At 41.1% G+C, this 15822-nt stretch overlaps 1 protein-coding gene and 1 pseudogene across 1 annotated transcript; both read left to right on the forward strand.

Moving 5' to 3' along the window:
- Positions 1 to 5228: 5228 nt before the first annotated feature.
- On the forward strand, positions 5229 to 7581 carry LOC108294826 (melanoma-associated antigen B18). The gene is made up of 3 exons (XM_017516812.2): positions 5229 to 5357; positions 5780 to 6913; positions 7037 to 7581. The coding sequence occupies exon 2, from the start codon at positions 5842 to 5844 to the stop codon at positions 6874 to 6876; it is 1035 nt and encodes a 344-aa protein (XP_017372301.1). The 5' UTR covers positions 5229 to 5357; positions 5780 to 5841; the 3' UTR covers positions 6877 to 6913; positions 7037 to 7581.
- Positions 7582 to 9454: 1873 nt separating this feature from the next.
- On the forward strand, positions 9455 to 11299 carry LOC108294827 (annotated as a pseudogene).
- Positions 11300 to 15822: the final 4523 nt, after the last annotated feature.

Below are 15822 nucleotides of genomic sequence, written 5' to 3' on the forward strand. Positions count from 1 at the left end.
ATGAGGCATTTGCTTTGACTTCAAAATTTAAGGGAGGACCAAAAATTCTCAGTAATCAAAAGAATAAGGCTTAGGGAAAAGGAAGCCATTAGAACTTCGGTCATTCATTGGCAGCATGGCCACTGAAATGGTTAAAATGGTATTGAAAACAGAAGGTTTAAGGATGAGTCAGTACACGTCAGACTGGAGCAGAATCAAGTAAAAGTGAACAAAGTCTTCAACCACACTGAAAAGCTAAAGTTTTTGCCAGATCACTCTAGAAGGCTTCTTTGGTTTGAGAAGTTATTGTTATATTATTTAGGAAGTTACAGGATGGGCAAGATAACAGGGAGAGAGGGAAGTTATAGTAGACAAAAAGCTCTAAAATCAAATCTAACAGCAGAATGGTGATAAACCTAGGTTTGTATTTGTCTTAGCCCGTTTTGTGTTCTTATAATAGTAAAATGTAGAGTGAGTTGTATATAAAGACATGTATTTCTTATAATTTAGGAGACTGGAAAGACCAAGGTCAAGGGGCTTGCATCTGGTGAGGGCCTTCTTGCTACATCATCCCACAGTGGAAGACAGAAGGGCAAGAAAGCACAAACAAAAGAGAGAGGAAAGGGTACTGAACTCATCCTTTTATTATGAACTCACTTCCATAATAAATAACCTGCTTCTGTGATAACAGCAGCAATCCATTCATAGAAGCATGGCCCTCATGACCTAGTTACCTCTTAAAGGTCCCACATCTCAACACTATTGTATTGGGGACTAAGTTTCTAAACCATGAACTTTGGGGAACCCACACAAGCCATAGCAATAACCTAAGACTCCTTACTCATAGTTGAATATTTTTGCTATATAGCATTCTACATTTCCAGGCTTATTAACCCAGAAACATGTCATAAAAGTTACAAGCTCAAGAAGTAAATATTCACTGAACAATCTAAATATTTAATTTAGTAACAGGTGAATTGAGCAGTTGGAAAATTTCTTTTAATTAATTGTGACAACACATTAGCATATTTATTCAAATACATGAATATTTCTGCATTTACCACATTAATGAAAAGAGTCTTGATATAAAGTTCATTGAACAGCCATAAATTGAATAAGTTTGTGAACCCAGAGGGAAGAATGCCACAATTGCTTTTTAGGTCTACATACATGCAAGCTAAGGTAATAACAAAACTCATATCCCTTACCATATCCACATTACAACTTGTAAAGATAAAAATAAAACCCAGTTGGCCTACTGACTGGCTAGCTATATAGGAACAACACAAAAACAACAGAGAAACCTTCAAAGAAAGGTAGCTTTGAAGAAATCATGGTAAAATTTTCTGTTTTCCAAAATTATAACTATTTGTAGGCATAAGTAATATGTCATGTGACAAACACTAGGGCATGAACATTATTTATTCCAACACTTCTAACTAATAATCCTTAATAAGAGATTAATTATTCAATCAGTTATGAACCAGATTCATTATCCAGTAAAATATTTTCATAACTCAAAATTATAAATATATATTAAAAATTTTTGGACTAAAGAGTTTTCTGATATCAATTAGACAAAGATTTTCTTTTATTTATTCCTCTGGGCAGTAAAAATTCACACCTCACGAATAGTAAATGAAAGTTAATAAAAGCTTCTACCTATAGATCTATTTCAGCTAATAATCGCAAAAGAAATGATAGAATTAGAGTACTATAATTCTGCAGCCCCTAACAAATTAATGAATGAGACTGATGATACTGAGTGACTGTATCATCCCTACAAAAAATGAACACATGCTATGTATCTCCTTTTATTTATTTATTTATTTATTTTTCGGAGAAAGTCTTGCTCTGTCGCCCAGGCTGGAGTGCAGTGGCACAAACTTGGCTTACTGCAACCTCCACCTCCTAGAGTCAAGCGATTCCCCTGCCTCAGCTTCCTGAGTAGCTGGGATTACAGGCATTCACCACCACATTCATCTAATTTTTTTTATATTTTTTGTAGAGATAGGGTTTTACCATGTTGGCCAGGCTGGTCTTAAACTTCTGACCACAAGTGATGCACCCGCCTCGGCCTCCCAAAGTGCTGGGATTACAGGCATGAGCCAACACGCTCAGCTGCTATGTATCTCCTAATGGAAATACACAGCATCACCTCTGGAGGTCTTGCCCACAGATGAATAAATAAATAAACCTTAATCTGAACAAGCTTCTGCCTATAACTATAGACTATAGATTACGATGCTGAATGTCAGGTATATTGGGTTATTATTCTATTTTCTGTAATGTTCTATACAATTAATAATTTATATAATAAATGATTTATTATAAATAACATGACTTTTAATTGGAAAACAAGTAAAATAAAGCAATTTTTTAATGGAATCTAAGTCAATAACTAGTTTCATAAAGAAATAAAAAGTTTATTTCAGACAATACAAACAAACTGTAGTCTAGCCCTGGGCACCTGAAAAATCTTCCAGGATCAGACATGTTTGGAAGCCCATTACATGAAATGATGAAGGAAAAGTTTATCACTACATTAAATAAACTCTTACAAACCATACAAGAAGATGGGAAGCTACGCAACCACTTTAGCAGGCTAGCTATACTTGATGCAAAAACTAGATGATCATACTCCAAGGAAAGAACACTTGAGCCAAATTTACTCACACAGAGACACATATTCTAAATAAATTTATAGAATATCTAATATAGCAGTTAATAATAAAACAACGAAGAAATAGGGAAATAGGCTGTGTCTAACAAATGCAAAGATCATATCATAATAGTAAAAATGTGAATTGGAATTCATGATGTTAACAGAGAAAGAGAAAGGATTTGATCACATGCAGCAGTGAAGGAAAGCCACTGGTGATAATGGAACACCAATTCATGGTAATAAACTTTAGTATACTTACATTAGAATGGAATTTCCATATCATAAAACAAATAGCAATCATACTATTTGAAATGCGGCCAGCATTCGCAATAGTCCAGAACCAGATGCAGAGGTACGGTACCAATTCTGCTGGTCAAACACGGACTGGATTGCACAGCCAGTATACAGGCATGCACGTGAATACCAAGATAAAATTTACGAAAAATGAAAAGAAAGAGATCCCCTAAAGGATGCTCTAATTAAAAATTCTAAAGAAATCAGCTCACAAAATATTCAAACATATAAAGAACATCAGTAAACTTGTGTAGAAAATCACTATAGTAAAATCAGAAATCTAGCCACATGAAACAAACAACTAATTAGAAAATATAACAATGGGGCAGGGGGTGGGGGATGGAGAGCATCAGGAATATGAATGCTAGCTAATGAATGTTGGACTTAATACCTATGTGATGGGATGATCTGTGCAGCAAACCATCATGGCACATGTTTACCGATGTGACAAACCTGCACATCCTGCACATGTACCCCAGAAATTAAAAGTTGAAGAAAAGAGAAAATGTAATAGCAATCCCATTAAAAAGTTGGCAAAGAACGTGAACAAACACTTTTCAAAAGAAGATACACATATGGCCAACAGGCATATGAAAAAAAGGCTCAACATCACTGATCAAATGCAAATCAAAATCACAAGAGATACCATCTCACAACAAATAACTAATTAGAAAATGTAACAATGCAGAAAATAGACTATTATCAAAAAGTCAAAAAAATAGCAGGTGCCGGAGAAGTTGTGGAGGAAAAGGAATGCTTACACACCACTGGTGGGAGTATGAATTAAACTATTTTGGAAAGCAGTGTGGTGATTCCTCAAAGAGCTGAAAACAAACCTACCATTCCACTCAGCAATCCTATGACTGAATATATACCCAAAGGAATATAAATTATTCTATCATAAAGGTACATGCACACATATGTTTATTGCAGTATTAATCAAGACAGCAAAGGTATAGAATCAACCTAAATGTCTATCAGAGGTAGACTGGATAACAAAAATGTGGCACATATACATCATGGAATACTATGTAGCCATAAAAAACATCATACCCTTTTCAGAGACATGGAGGAGCTGGAGGCCATTATTCTTAGCAAGCTAACATAAAAACAGAAAACCAAATACTATATGTTCTCACTTATAAGTAGGAACTAAATGATGGGAACATAAGGACACAGAGGGGAACAACAGACACTGGGGCCTTTTGGAAGGTGGAGGGTGAGAGAAAGGAGAGGATCAGGAAAAATAACTAATAGGTACTAGACTTAATACCTGGGTGATAATATCTGTGTAATGAACCCACATGACATGAGTTTACCTACATAACAAACCTGCACATATACTCTTGTACTTAAAGGCTTAAAAAAAAGAAGCCTCAAGGAATCTTATCAAAACATTTGTGCTACCTCAAGACTCTGTCATTGAAATTCACTGTGAACTGGATTAGGATCTTATGTGAGAGGCAGAAGTAAAACTTTTCAGGAATTCAAAGCTGACTCAGCCAGCATAGTAGAAATAAAACAAAAGTAATATGCAAAGCCTTAAATTGAAAGTAATGGTTCCAAATAAAAAAGGATCCTAGCTACTCCAGATTTCCTCTGAGAAGTTGTTTTCTGGATTCCTTTTAGTGCCTGAATGAAAGAACCTTTGATGCTTCTATCATCCTCATTTTTCTCCTAATGTACCATCCTGAAAATAATCTATTGTGATAAATTTGAGAGGGCTTTAAAAATAAGAAAATATAATGAAAAAATACCATCAAAAGATCAGGAACATTCAGAATATACCTAAAAAGAACATTAACAAAAACATACACAATCTGTCAAAGCAAATATAAAAATTTGCTGATAGAATTAGGTAGATGCCTAAGTAGAGCAATATAATATGTTTATACATGGTGAATATAACATTGTACAGATGTTAATTATCTTTATTTACCAATTTAGTACCTTACTTGATGGGCTCAAGTCAGCAGAGAAGTGGCCCAGCACCTATAAAAAGTCAAGATAAGGCACTGAGTGATGACTGAGAACATTACCTACTCAAGAAGAGGGACCCCTGACAGAGCCTCGCCCCTCCTGTCAATCTTAGGAGGCCCCAGGCGTGACCGCTGGGCTCAGGCTCGACCTTGCTTCCTACTCTGGATTCAGGAAAATGATCCTTTTTCTGAGACTGACTGATTCAGCTTAGCAAAGAGAGAAGTCCCAGGGCCTGCAAAGTCAATGAAAGAAATACATGTAGCCCTTTAAGAACTGCCCCTCCCCTGGAACGCAGAACTACGACGCTGGGAGCACAAGGTGGCGTGGCCGGAAGTGTTTCCGTTGACCTTACTTCCACGTCATCAAGCTGTTACGGGTGACGCCTTGGTCTGAAAGATGTGGCCGGAGAAATAAATCTGGGGATCCGGCGGGTATCAAGGTGAGTATTATTGTTATGACCTTTCAGACACACTCTTTTCACAACAGAGGCTGCCTTACAGAAACCCATCCTGCTCTGCTCTGCCCTACCACACTGTCAATTCTCTGTGTTCTGAAGCACAGCCGTTAGGCCTAACGCCCTTACTTCCTGTTGGGAATCTGTGGGATGGGAAGCCATGGTCTAAAGGGAGGCAGCCTCAGGTCAACGGAGGGAGGACTCAAAGGACTGGTAAGGAATAAAATTAATATTCTGAGTTAGAACTGATGTGACGAACCCCCACAGAACGGAGCCCCACCCCGCTCCTGCCTTATGGGTTTCTAAAACAACACCCTCAACAGAACGAGCAGAGGTGGCCATTCTTGGAGCCAGGGTAGATTCTCTCTACCAAGATTGTGAACACTGTCTAATCCTCCATCTTCTAGGGTGACCTCTTCATCAACCCAACTGCCTGCATTATTGTCTGTAGTCCCTGACAAGAGTAATTATGCCTCGAGGTCATAAAAGTAAGCTCCGTGCTCGTGAGAAACGCCGCCAGGCTCATTGTGAGAATCAGGATCTGGGAGCTACTCAGGCCACAGTGGCAGAAGGAGAATCGCCCTCCTCTGCCTGTCATCTTTTTGGTGATAGACCCCAGAATTTGCCTGCTGCTGAGACAGCTAGCATCCCTGAGGCACTTCAGGGAGCCCCATCTACTAGTAATACTACTGTACCTGTTTCATGCACCAGTTCAACTCAAGGTGCCAGCAGCCAAGATGAGAAAAGTCTATATTTCTCAAGTGTTGCTGAAGCCTGGAAAAAAGATCCTTTAAACAGGAAAGTAGTTTTGCTGGTGAATTTCTTGCTTCACAAGTATCAAAACAAAGAGCCAATTACAAAGGGAGACATGATAAAGTTTGTTATCACAAAGGACAAGTGTCACTTCAATGAGATCCTCAAGAGAGCCGCTGAGCACATGGAGCTAGCATTTGGTGTTGATTTGAAGGAAGTGGATCCTATCAGGCACTCCTATGCCCTTTTCAGCAAACTAGACCTCACCTATGATGAAACAACCAGCGATGAAGAAAACATTCCCAAGACCGGTCTCCTGATGGTTGCACTCAGTGTGATCTTCATGAATGGCAACCGTGCCCCAGAAGAGGCAATCTGGGAAGTGCTGAATGTGATGGGTGTATATCCTGATACGGAGCACTTCCTCTATGGGGATCCCAGGAAAGTCATCACCAAAGATCTGGTGCAGCTAAAGTACCTGGAGTGCCAGCAAGTGCCCAACAGTGATCCTCCACGCTATGAATTCCTGTGGGGTCCAAGAGCTCATGCTGAAACTAGCAAGATGAAAGTCCTGAAGTTTTTAGCCAACATGTATGATACCGTCCCTACTGCCTTCCCATCCTGCTATGAAGAGGCTTTGCGAGATGAGGAAGAGAGAGCCCAAGCCAGAGCTGCAGCCAGGGCTCATTCTGCTGCCATGGCCAGACCACGTTCCAGTACCACATCTAGCAGCTTCTCCCATGCTAAGTGAAATCTGAGGCTGGTTCTTCACTTTTTTGGCCAAAAAGGTATGTCAACATTCTAATAGTGGAGGGGCATGGTGGGGCCTGAAGAAAGAAATGTATATCATCTTTGTGTTCCTATTGTATGTAGATAACTAGAGTTTTATTTTTCCTTCTTTTTTTCCCTAGGTTATATTTCAAATGTTGAAGTCTGAAGAAGATTGTTTTATTTGTGGAAGAAAAGAGTAATCAACATTCTAAGTAGTGAATGACCAGGGTGGAGCTGGAGGAAACACAGCATATTATCATTTTGTGTTAATATTCTATAATAACTTGGAATGGTATCTTTCTTTTTTGGTGTTATATTTCAAATGTTGTTTCTTTTAATAGAAGTTATAGATAACTTCGGAATCTAAATCTATTAATTACTTGGGTTACATGTGTATTGCTATTTAAGAGTGGGAGCTTTATTGTTGTGTAAAACAAATTGGGAAACCTTCTTTCATATTTAATGAGCCAGAACAAGGAAACACAGTAGGTATTTCTTTAAAAAATGTGAAATGATTTAGCAGTAAAATTTTGGAGATCAAAACATAGGTGAAAACTAGTAAAACTTTTCAGCTCTTGGTTTTCTTTATCCATTTTAGTCTGTTATATAAAAATAAAAGAGACATACCTGGATTGGCTTAGCTTACTGAAGAAGGTAAGAAAAAATAAAATGTTTATGAACTAGCATCTATGCTTCCCGACTCATTCATTCCTCCAATATTAATTAAACATCTGTTTTTTTGAAAGTAATTTTGTTAGAAATAGGAATACTAGGATACAAAACACCCACCCCTGCTTAGACTTTTACAATTAATGAACAGTAATAATATATGGAAGATGGTGAAATACTTCTATGACCTAAATGACAAGAAGAGGGAGTAAGAGAGGTAAGCAGTTAGAGAGGGGTTTGGGAAAAGTGCTGGAGTGTATCTGGCTGAAAATGATAAGGTGCAAATTCTCTGAAGAAAAGATGTTTTAGACTTTTGGAAACTGTAAGTCTCTCGTTGGGATATAGTTTTAATTTAAGCTGAGTGGTGGGCTAGATGAAGCTGTGGGACTGGAGAGCAGAGGCCAGGCACTTGGATGGTATGTTTCATTGTTGAACGAAAAAACCCTAGAGTGAAAACTTCCACTTAAGAGTTACCTTGGTGACATCAATAATCCAGAAGAAAACCCCTTGGGGCAGAAGTGGATAATGTCCTCTGCTCTTGTTCACATTCAATTGAGCACATAGCACAGTCTAGTTACTTTATACACAGCATCTCCAGGGAATTTCTGAGAAATAAAGGTGAAACAGCCTTGAAGTGGGGTGCTGAAAAGCTACTGTATTGACTCCTTTGCTCTGAACTGAGAGAGCCAGATCCTAGTATTTAAAAGGACATATTTTTGAGACGGTCTGGCTCTTTTTTCCAGGCTGGAGTACAGTGGTGCAATCATGGCTCACTACAGTCTCGACTTCCCAGGCTCAAGCAACCCTCCAACTTTACCCTCTCAAGAAGCTGGGACTAGAGTCACGCAGCACCCTACCCAGCTAATTTTTTGTATTTTTGTGGAGACAGGGTTTCACCATGTTGCCAAGGCTGGCCTTGAACTCCTGACCTCAAGTGATCCACCCACCTCAGCCTGCCAAAGTACTGGGATTACAGATGTGAGCCACGGACTCATCTTAAAGGGATACTTTAATTAAGTTATCTTCAGTGTAATTTGGCAAACTCTAAGGGAGAACATATTTGATGACGATGAAATGAACGAAAATAAGGATTGTTTCGGTGGAATAGCACCTGGGAGGGAAGTTGTTTGTCCTTGACACAAATTCTAGGACTTTGTGTTTCAGTCAACTGGGGAAGACTCCCTACGTGGAAATGAAGTAACTTATCTTCAAATGGGGAAATTTTATTTAGTTTTACGTGCTAAATACATAGTGGGCTAATTTGATATTAATTGTCCAAGAAGGCTGAATATTTTCCTGAATTAATAAAAAATAAATCTCAGAGGGGAGGGTGATATCATCTGTGGTAAAAATAATACGATAATTACGATTCTTTAAAGATCCAATATTTTCCATAATTCTGGTAAGTGCTTCATATCCATTACATAGATTCCAACAGTGCTACAAGTTAGGGCTTATCAGACATTATTTGCCAAACTTATAATTTTACACTTACATGGATGATGGGTGACAGACCTCAGACTAGACCTCTGGTCTAATGTGGCCAGAATTATTCTAGAGTTCACATTTTTTCACTCCTCCCAATCAGAGGCAGTTCTTCTAATTCACTACTCTTTTCACAACTGCAAAATCTATTACAATTAAAAATAAAGGACTCCAGGCTTCCCAGGATGGTGCCTGAGTCCCATGTCCCTCACTCCCCACCCTCCTGTATCCCTCTTCTCCCTCGCACCCAGCCCAGTGGCTCTTCCTCCCTCCGTCCCTTTTCCCTCACCCTACTTCCCCCGCCACCGTACTCCTGCTGCCTCCCTCGGCCCAGCTTGCTGTGCCAACATCTGTGGTGGCCCTGCACCTGGCCCTCAACCCAGTCTTCTGCCTGTCCCACTGTGATGGAGGTGCCCCAGCTGGAGCCCGCACCAAGTTTGGCTTTCAGTCCAGCAGGAGTGTGTTGTGGCGCTCAGAGTCCTGGCCACCTCCTGGGCCTCCTGCTGGGATCTCATGGCCTCCTGAGGTCCCTTGTGTGCATGGTCCCTTCCTTGCTAGTCACTACCCTCACCCAGACCACTTACGACCTCGCTGAGCTCAGCAGCCAAATGCCAAAGAGTCAGGTAGGGACCCTACTCTTCTGCAGCCGCAGCTGGCTAATGCGCCTATCCTTGTCTGGACAGGTATCTGACTGGCTGATGCGCCTATCCTTGTCTGGACAGGTATCTGACTGGCTGATGCGCCTATCCTTGTCTGGACAGGTATCTGACTGGCTGATGCGCCTATCCTTGCCTGGATAGGTATCCGAATTCTCCCTGTCATCTGAGTCCTCCAAATCATCTGATGCAGGTCCCTGCATGGATTCCACCAGCCCTATAGACCCCCATATGATGGAGCAGACATTAAAACAGGTAATCTGGGCAGCCAGCCAGGTCATTCGAAATGAGCAGTTTGCCATCAGATACTGCCAGTTTATGCTAGTGGGACTGCTGGGCCACAGCCCCATGCTTCGGAACATCACCAACTCCCAGGTGCCCAATGATAGGAAGAAGAGCAAGGTGGGCGGTGGAGCTGCCAGCAGCTATGGGGGAGACAAAGAGAACAATGGATTTGTCTTCAAGATGCCATGGAAGCCCACACATCCTAGCTCTTCCCGTGCTCTGGCAGAGTGGGCCAGCAGCAGGGAATCCTTTGGCCAGAGGTCCAGCTCACCCTGGACCTGATGTGTCTCACTCCTGAGCAAAAGATGGAAATGGAGGAGCTCAGCCCCCTGGCCCTAGGTTGCTTCTCTCTGACTCCTGCAAAGGGGATATCAAAGAAGATGATGGATTTGTGGACATCCTAGAGAGTGACTTAAAGGGCGATGATGCAGTCCCCCCAGGCATGGAGAGTCTCATTAACACCCCATTGGTCAATACCTGTATTGACCAATGTGCATGTACAGCATGTGCCAGTGGCTCTTCTGCTCTATGTCCTTGCCCTGCAGTGTGATCCGGCCCATCCTCAAGAGGCTGGAGCAGCCCCAGGACAGGGACACGCCCACGCAGAATAAGCAGAGGTGAAGCATGACCCATCCAGAGGAGCAGCAAGAGCGTGAGGAATCTAAAGCCCAAGTCCTCCACTCAAAATCACTGTGTCATGATGAGATCGAGAACCTCCTGGACAGTGACCAATGAAAGTTGATAGGAGATTACTGTAAGACCTTCCTCCTACAGACTGTAGATTGAAAGCACCAAGACCTCAGGTACATCTCACCAGAAATGATGGTGGCCCTGTTGATGGGCAAGTTCAGCAACATCATGGATAAATTTGTGATTGTGGACTGCAGATACCCCTATGAGTATGAAGGCGGGCATATCAAGACTGCTGTGAACTTGCTTCTGGAACGCAACATCTAGAGCTTCCTGCTACAGACCCCTATAACACCCTATAACCTGGGCAAGAGAGTCATTCTCATTTTCCATTGTAAGTTCTCACTTGAGTGCAAGCCCCACATGTGCCGTTTCATCAAGGAACGAGACCGTGCTGTCAATGACTACCCCAGCTTCTACTATCCCAAGATGTATATCCTGAAAGGCAGCTAGAAGGAGTTCTTCCCTCAGCATCCAAACATCTATGACCCCCAGGACTACTGGCCCATGAGCCACAAGGCCTTCAAGGATGGGCTAAAGACATTCCTCCTCAGGATATGCAGCTGGGCTGGAGAGTAGAGCTGCTGGGAGCTCTGCCTCTGGTTGCAGGACCAGTGAGGGGCCTGCATCAGTCCTGCCACCTCCGTTCCTTTTGAGGTCTGGAGCCAGCTGCCCTATGGGCCTGCCGGGCTGAGGACCTGCTGAAGGTCTCAGGTGCTGACTATGGGAATGATGGTGTGGGTGTTCTGTCTGCCCCAGCTCTGATTCCCGTGTCATCCCATCATTTTCCATAACTTGGTGCCCCACCCCCACCCCGGAAGAGCCCAGTCTGCTGAGTTAGTTAAGTTGGGTTAATGCCAGCTTAAAGGCAGTATTTTGTGTCCTCCAGGAGCTTCTTGCTTCCTTGTTAGGGTTAACCCCTCATCTTCCTGTATCCTGAAAAGCGTGTGTGTGTGTGTGTGTGTGTGTGTGTGTGTGTGTGTGTGTGTCAGCTGAGGCTGGGGGAAAGCCATAGTCCCTGAGGATGGGTCAGAGCTAAACTCCTTCCTGGCCTGGGAGTCAGGTCTCTGCCCTGTGTACTTCCTGGGCCAGGGCTGCCCCTAACATCTGTAGGAACCATAGTATGTCTTCCACGTTGCCCCTTTCTCTTTTCCTCTTTCCTGTCCTGCCATAAGAGCACCTCCAGCTTAAACAGAAGCTCTTACTCTTTCCTTTCTCAGTGTTACTTGTGTGCATGGTCTATTTGACTTTATACCCATCTCAGGACAGGTTCATAGGCTGTTTAGGTTTCCCTGTCAAATATCAGTTGCCCAGTTGGTCAGTTTTGTTGCCCCAGAAAGGGATGTTATTATCTTTGGGCGCTCCCAGGGCCAGAGCTAAGACATGAATCATGAGCCTGCTGGAAGCCCAGCCCCTACTGCTGTGAACCCTGGGGACTGACTGGTCAGAACTTGCTGCTGTCTTGTTGCAGATGGATGGAAGTTTGGATGGATGGATGGGTGGATGGCCATGGATGAGCAGTGCCTTGCACACCCAAACTGGGTGGGAGCATTTTGGTGAGCATGACAGCCTGTAGCAGGAATATATGTGTGTCTGTGTGGACAAAAATCTTTACACTTAGGGTTTGGAATTATTCAAGAGGAAATGTCACAGAAGCAGCTAAACCAAGGACTGAGCACCCTCTGGATTCTGAATCTCAAGATGGGGGCAGGGCTATGCTTGAAAGACCTGCTGACTCATTTGTTAGGGCCTTGGTTCAATAAAGCACTGAGCAAGTTGAAAAAAATTAAAAAATAAATAAAAGACTCTGGTCAAAGTACTAAAAGCAGGCCTGTATTAGGTTGTTCTCACACTGCTATTATGAAATATCTCGGACTGCGTAATTTATAAAGAAAATAGATTTAATTGGCTCATGGTTCTATAGGCTATACAGGAAGCATGGCAGTATGTGCTTCTGGGGATGCCTCAGGAAACTTACAATCATGGTGGAAGGTGAAGGGAAAGCGGGCATGACTTACATGGCTGAAGCAAGAGGAAGAGAGAGAGAAGGGGATGGTGCTACACACTTTTAAACAACTAGATTTCATGAAAACTCAGGCCAGTATGAAGGGGCAAATCTACCCCCATAATCTAATCACCTCCCAGCAGACCTCATCTCTAGCCGTGGGGATTACATTTCACCATGAGATTTGGGTGGAGACACATAGTCAAGCTGTATCATTCCATCCCTGGCCCGTCTCGAATCTCATGTTCTTCTCACATTGCAAAATCCAATCATACCTTCCCAACAGTACCCCAAAGTCTCAAATCATTCCAGCATTAACTCAAAAGCCCAAAGTCCAAAATCTCATCTGAGACAAGGCTAGTCCCTTCCACTTATGAAAAAAAAGTTACTTCCAAGATACAATGGAGGGAAAAGCATTGGTTAAATACTCCCATTCCAAAAGGGAAAAATCAGCTCAAAGAAGGGGAATACAGGCCCCATGCAAGTCAGAAACCTAGCAGGGCAGTCATTAAGACTAAAAGCTCCAAAATTTTTTTTTTTTTTTTTTTTTTTTTAAAAAAATTTTCATTTTTTTTTTTTTTTTTTTTTTTAATTTTTGAGACAGTCTCACTTTGTTGCCCAGACTGGAGTGCAGTGGCACGATCTTGGCTCACTGCAACCTCTGCCTCCCGGGTTCAAGCAATTCTCCTGCCTCAGCCTTACTGGGATTACAGGTGTGTGCCACCATACCTGGCTAACTTTGTAATTTTTTTTTTTTTTTGAAAGTCTTGTTCTGTAGCCAGGCATCAGGCTGGAGTGCAGTGGCACAATCTCGGCTCACTGCAATCTCTGCCTCCCGGGTTCAAGCAATTCTCCTGCCTCAGCCTCCCGAATAGCTGGGACTACAGGTGTGTACCACCACACCTACCTAATTGTGTATTTTTTAGTAGAGACGGGGTTTCACTATGTTGATCAGGCTGATCTCAAACTTCTGACCTCAAGTGATCTGCTTGCTTCAGCCTCCCAAAGTGCTGGGATTACAAGTGCAATCCCCCCTGCCGGGCCAAAATACTCTTTTTGGACTCCATGTTCTACATCCAGGGCACTCTGATGCAACGGGTGGGCTCCCAAGCTCCAACCTTGTGGTTTTGCAGGGTTCAACCCCTGTGGTTGCTCTCATGAGAGCTACACATTCACCCTGCTATTTTTTTTTCCTTTGTTATGCAGAAGCTTTTTAGTTTGGTACAAGCCCATTTCCATTTGTCTATTTTGGTTTTTATTGTCTGTGCTTTTGGAGCCCTATCCAAGAAATTATTGCTCAGACCAATATCACAAAGATTTTCTCCTGTTTTCTTCTAGGAGCTTTGCACTTTCAGGTCTTACACTTAATTCATTAACCAATTTTGAGTTTATTTTGTATATTGTGTGAAAGTAGGGTCTGAATTCATTCTTCTGCATGTGGATAACGAGTTTTGTCAACACAATTTATTGAATAGAAATCTCTTTCCCCATTGTGTGTTCTTAGTAACTTTGTCGAAAATCAAATGATCATAAGTATTTGAATTGATTTTTGGGCTTTCTATCCTGTTCCACTGGTTAATGTGCCTGTTTCATGCCAGTATCCTACTGTTTTGATTATAATAAGTTTAATATATTTTGAAATCAGAGTGGGATGGCTCCATCATTGTTCTTTTTGCTCAAGATTGCTTTGGCTTTTCAGGGTCTTTTCTGGTTCCATATAAATTTTAGGATTGCTTTTTCTATTTCTCTAAAAAATGACATTGGTATTTTGATAAGTATTGTACAGAATCTGCAGAGAGCTTTGGGTAGTACGGACATTTGAACAATATTCATTCTTCTAACCTATGAAAGCCGGATATCTTTCCATTTACTTGGATCTCTCCAATTTCTATTACCCATGTTTTATAGTTTTCAGTGTACAGCTCTTTTACCTCTATTGTCAAATTTACTCCTTAATATTTTGTTTTATTTTGGATGCTATTGTAAATGAAATTGTTTTCTTAATTCATTTTTTGGATACTTCATTGTTAGTGTATAGAAATGCTACTGAGTTCATATGTGATATTGTAACCTGAAATCTTACTGAATTAATTTATTAGTACTAACAAGTTTTATGATGGTCTTTAGGGTTGCCTATATATGAGATCATATCATCAGCAAGCACAGATATTTTCACTTCTTCCTCTCCTATATGGATGCCTTTTATTTCTTTTTCATTTCTAATTACTCTGGCTAGGACTTCCAATACTATGTTCAATAGAAGTGGCAAGAATAGGCATCTTTATCTTGTTCCTGATCTTAGAAAAAACTTGTAACTTAACATCATTTACTATAATGTAAGAGGTAGGGTTGTCATATATGACTTTTATTGTGTTGAAGTCTATTTCTTCTATACTTATTTTTAATTTTGACTATTTTTTTAGATACAGGGAGAACATACGAAGTTTTTTTTACATGGAAATTATACATGATGCTGAGGTTTGGAGTATGAATTCCATCAGGTAGTGAGGTAGTGAGCATAGTACCCAGTAGAGTACTATGAATTCCCAGGTAGTGAGCATAGTACCCAGTAGGTAGTTTTGTAACCCCTAGTGGTCCATAGTCTCTTCTGTTCCCATATTTAAGTCTATGTGTGCTCAATGTTTAGAACCCACTGATAAATGAGAACATATAGTATTTGGATTTCTGTTCCTGCATTAATTTGTTTAGTGTAATGGCCTATAGCTCTGTCCATGTTGCTGCAAAGGACATTATTTCATTCTTTTGTATGGCTGGGTAGTTTTCCATGGTGTATAGGTACTATATTTTCTTTATACAATCTGCCATGGATGGGCATCTGGGTTAATTCCATGCCTTTGTTATTGTGAATAATGTAGCGATGAATGCATGAGTGCATGTGTCTTTTTTTTAGAATGATTTATTTTCTTTTGGGTATATACCTAGTAATGGAATTCCTGGGTCTAATAGTGGCTCTGTTTTAAGTTCTTTGAGAAACCTACAGAGTGCTTTCCACAGTGGCTGAACTAATTCGCATTTCCACCAATAGCGTATAAGCATTCCCTATTCTGTGTGGCCTTGCCAGCATCTGTTTTTTTTTGTTGTTGTTGTTTGTTTGTTTTTCTGTTTTTTTTTTTTT

Source organism: Cebus imitator, unplaced genomic scaffold (assembly GCF_001604975.1).
Source record: "Cebus imitator isolate Cc_AM_T3 unplaced genomic scaffold, Cebus_imitator-1.0 Scaffold605, whole genome shotgun sequence".
In the NCBI taxonomy this organism is placed as follows: Eukaryota; Metazoa; Chordata; class Mammalia; order Primates; family Cebidae; genus Cebus; species Cebus imitator.

Excerpts from the sequence above, each read along its gene's own strand:
- LOC108294826 (XM_017516812.2), top strand. The coding sequence starts at position 5,842 with ATGCCTCGAGGTCATAAAAGTAAGCTCCGTGCTCGTGAGAAACGCCGC.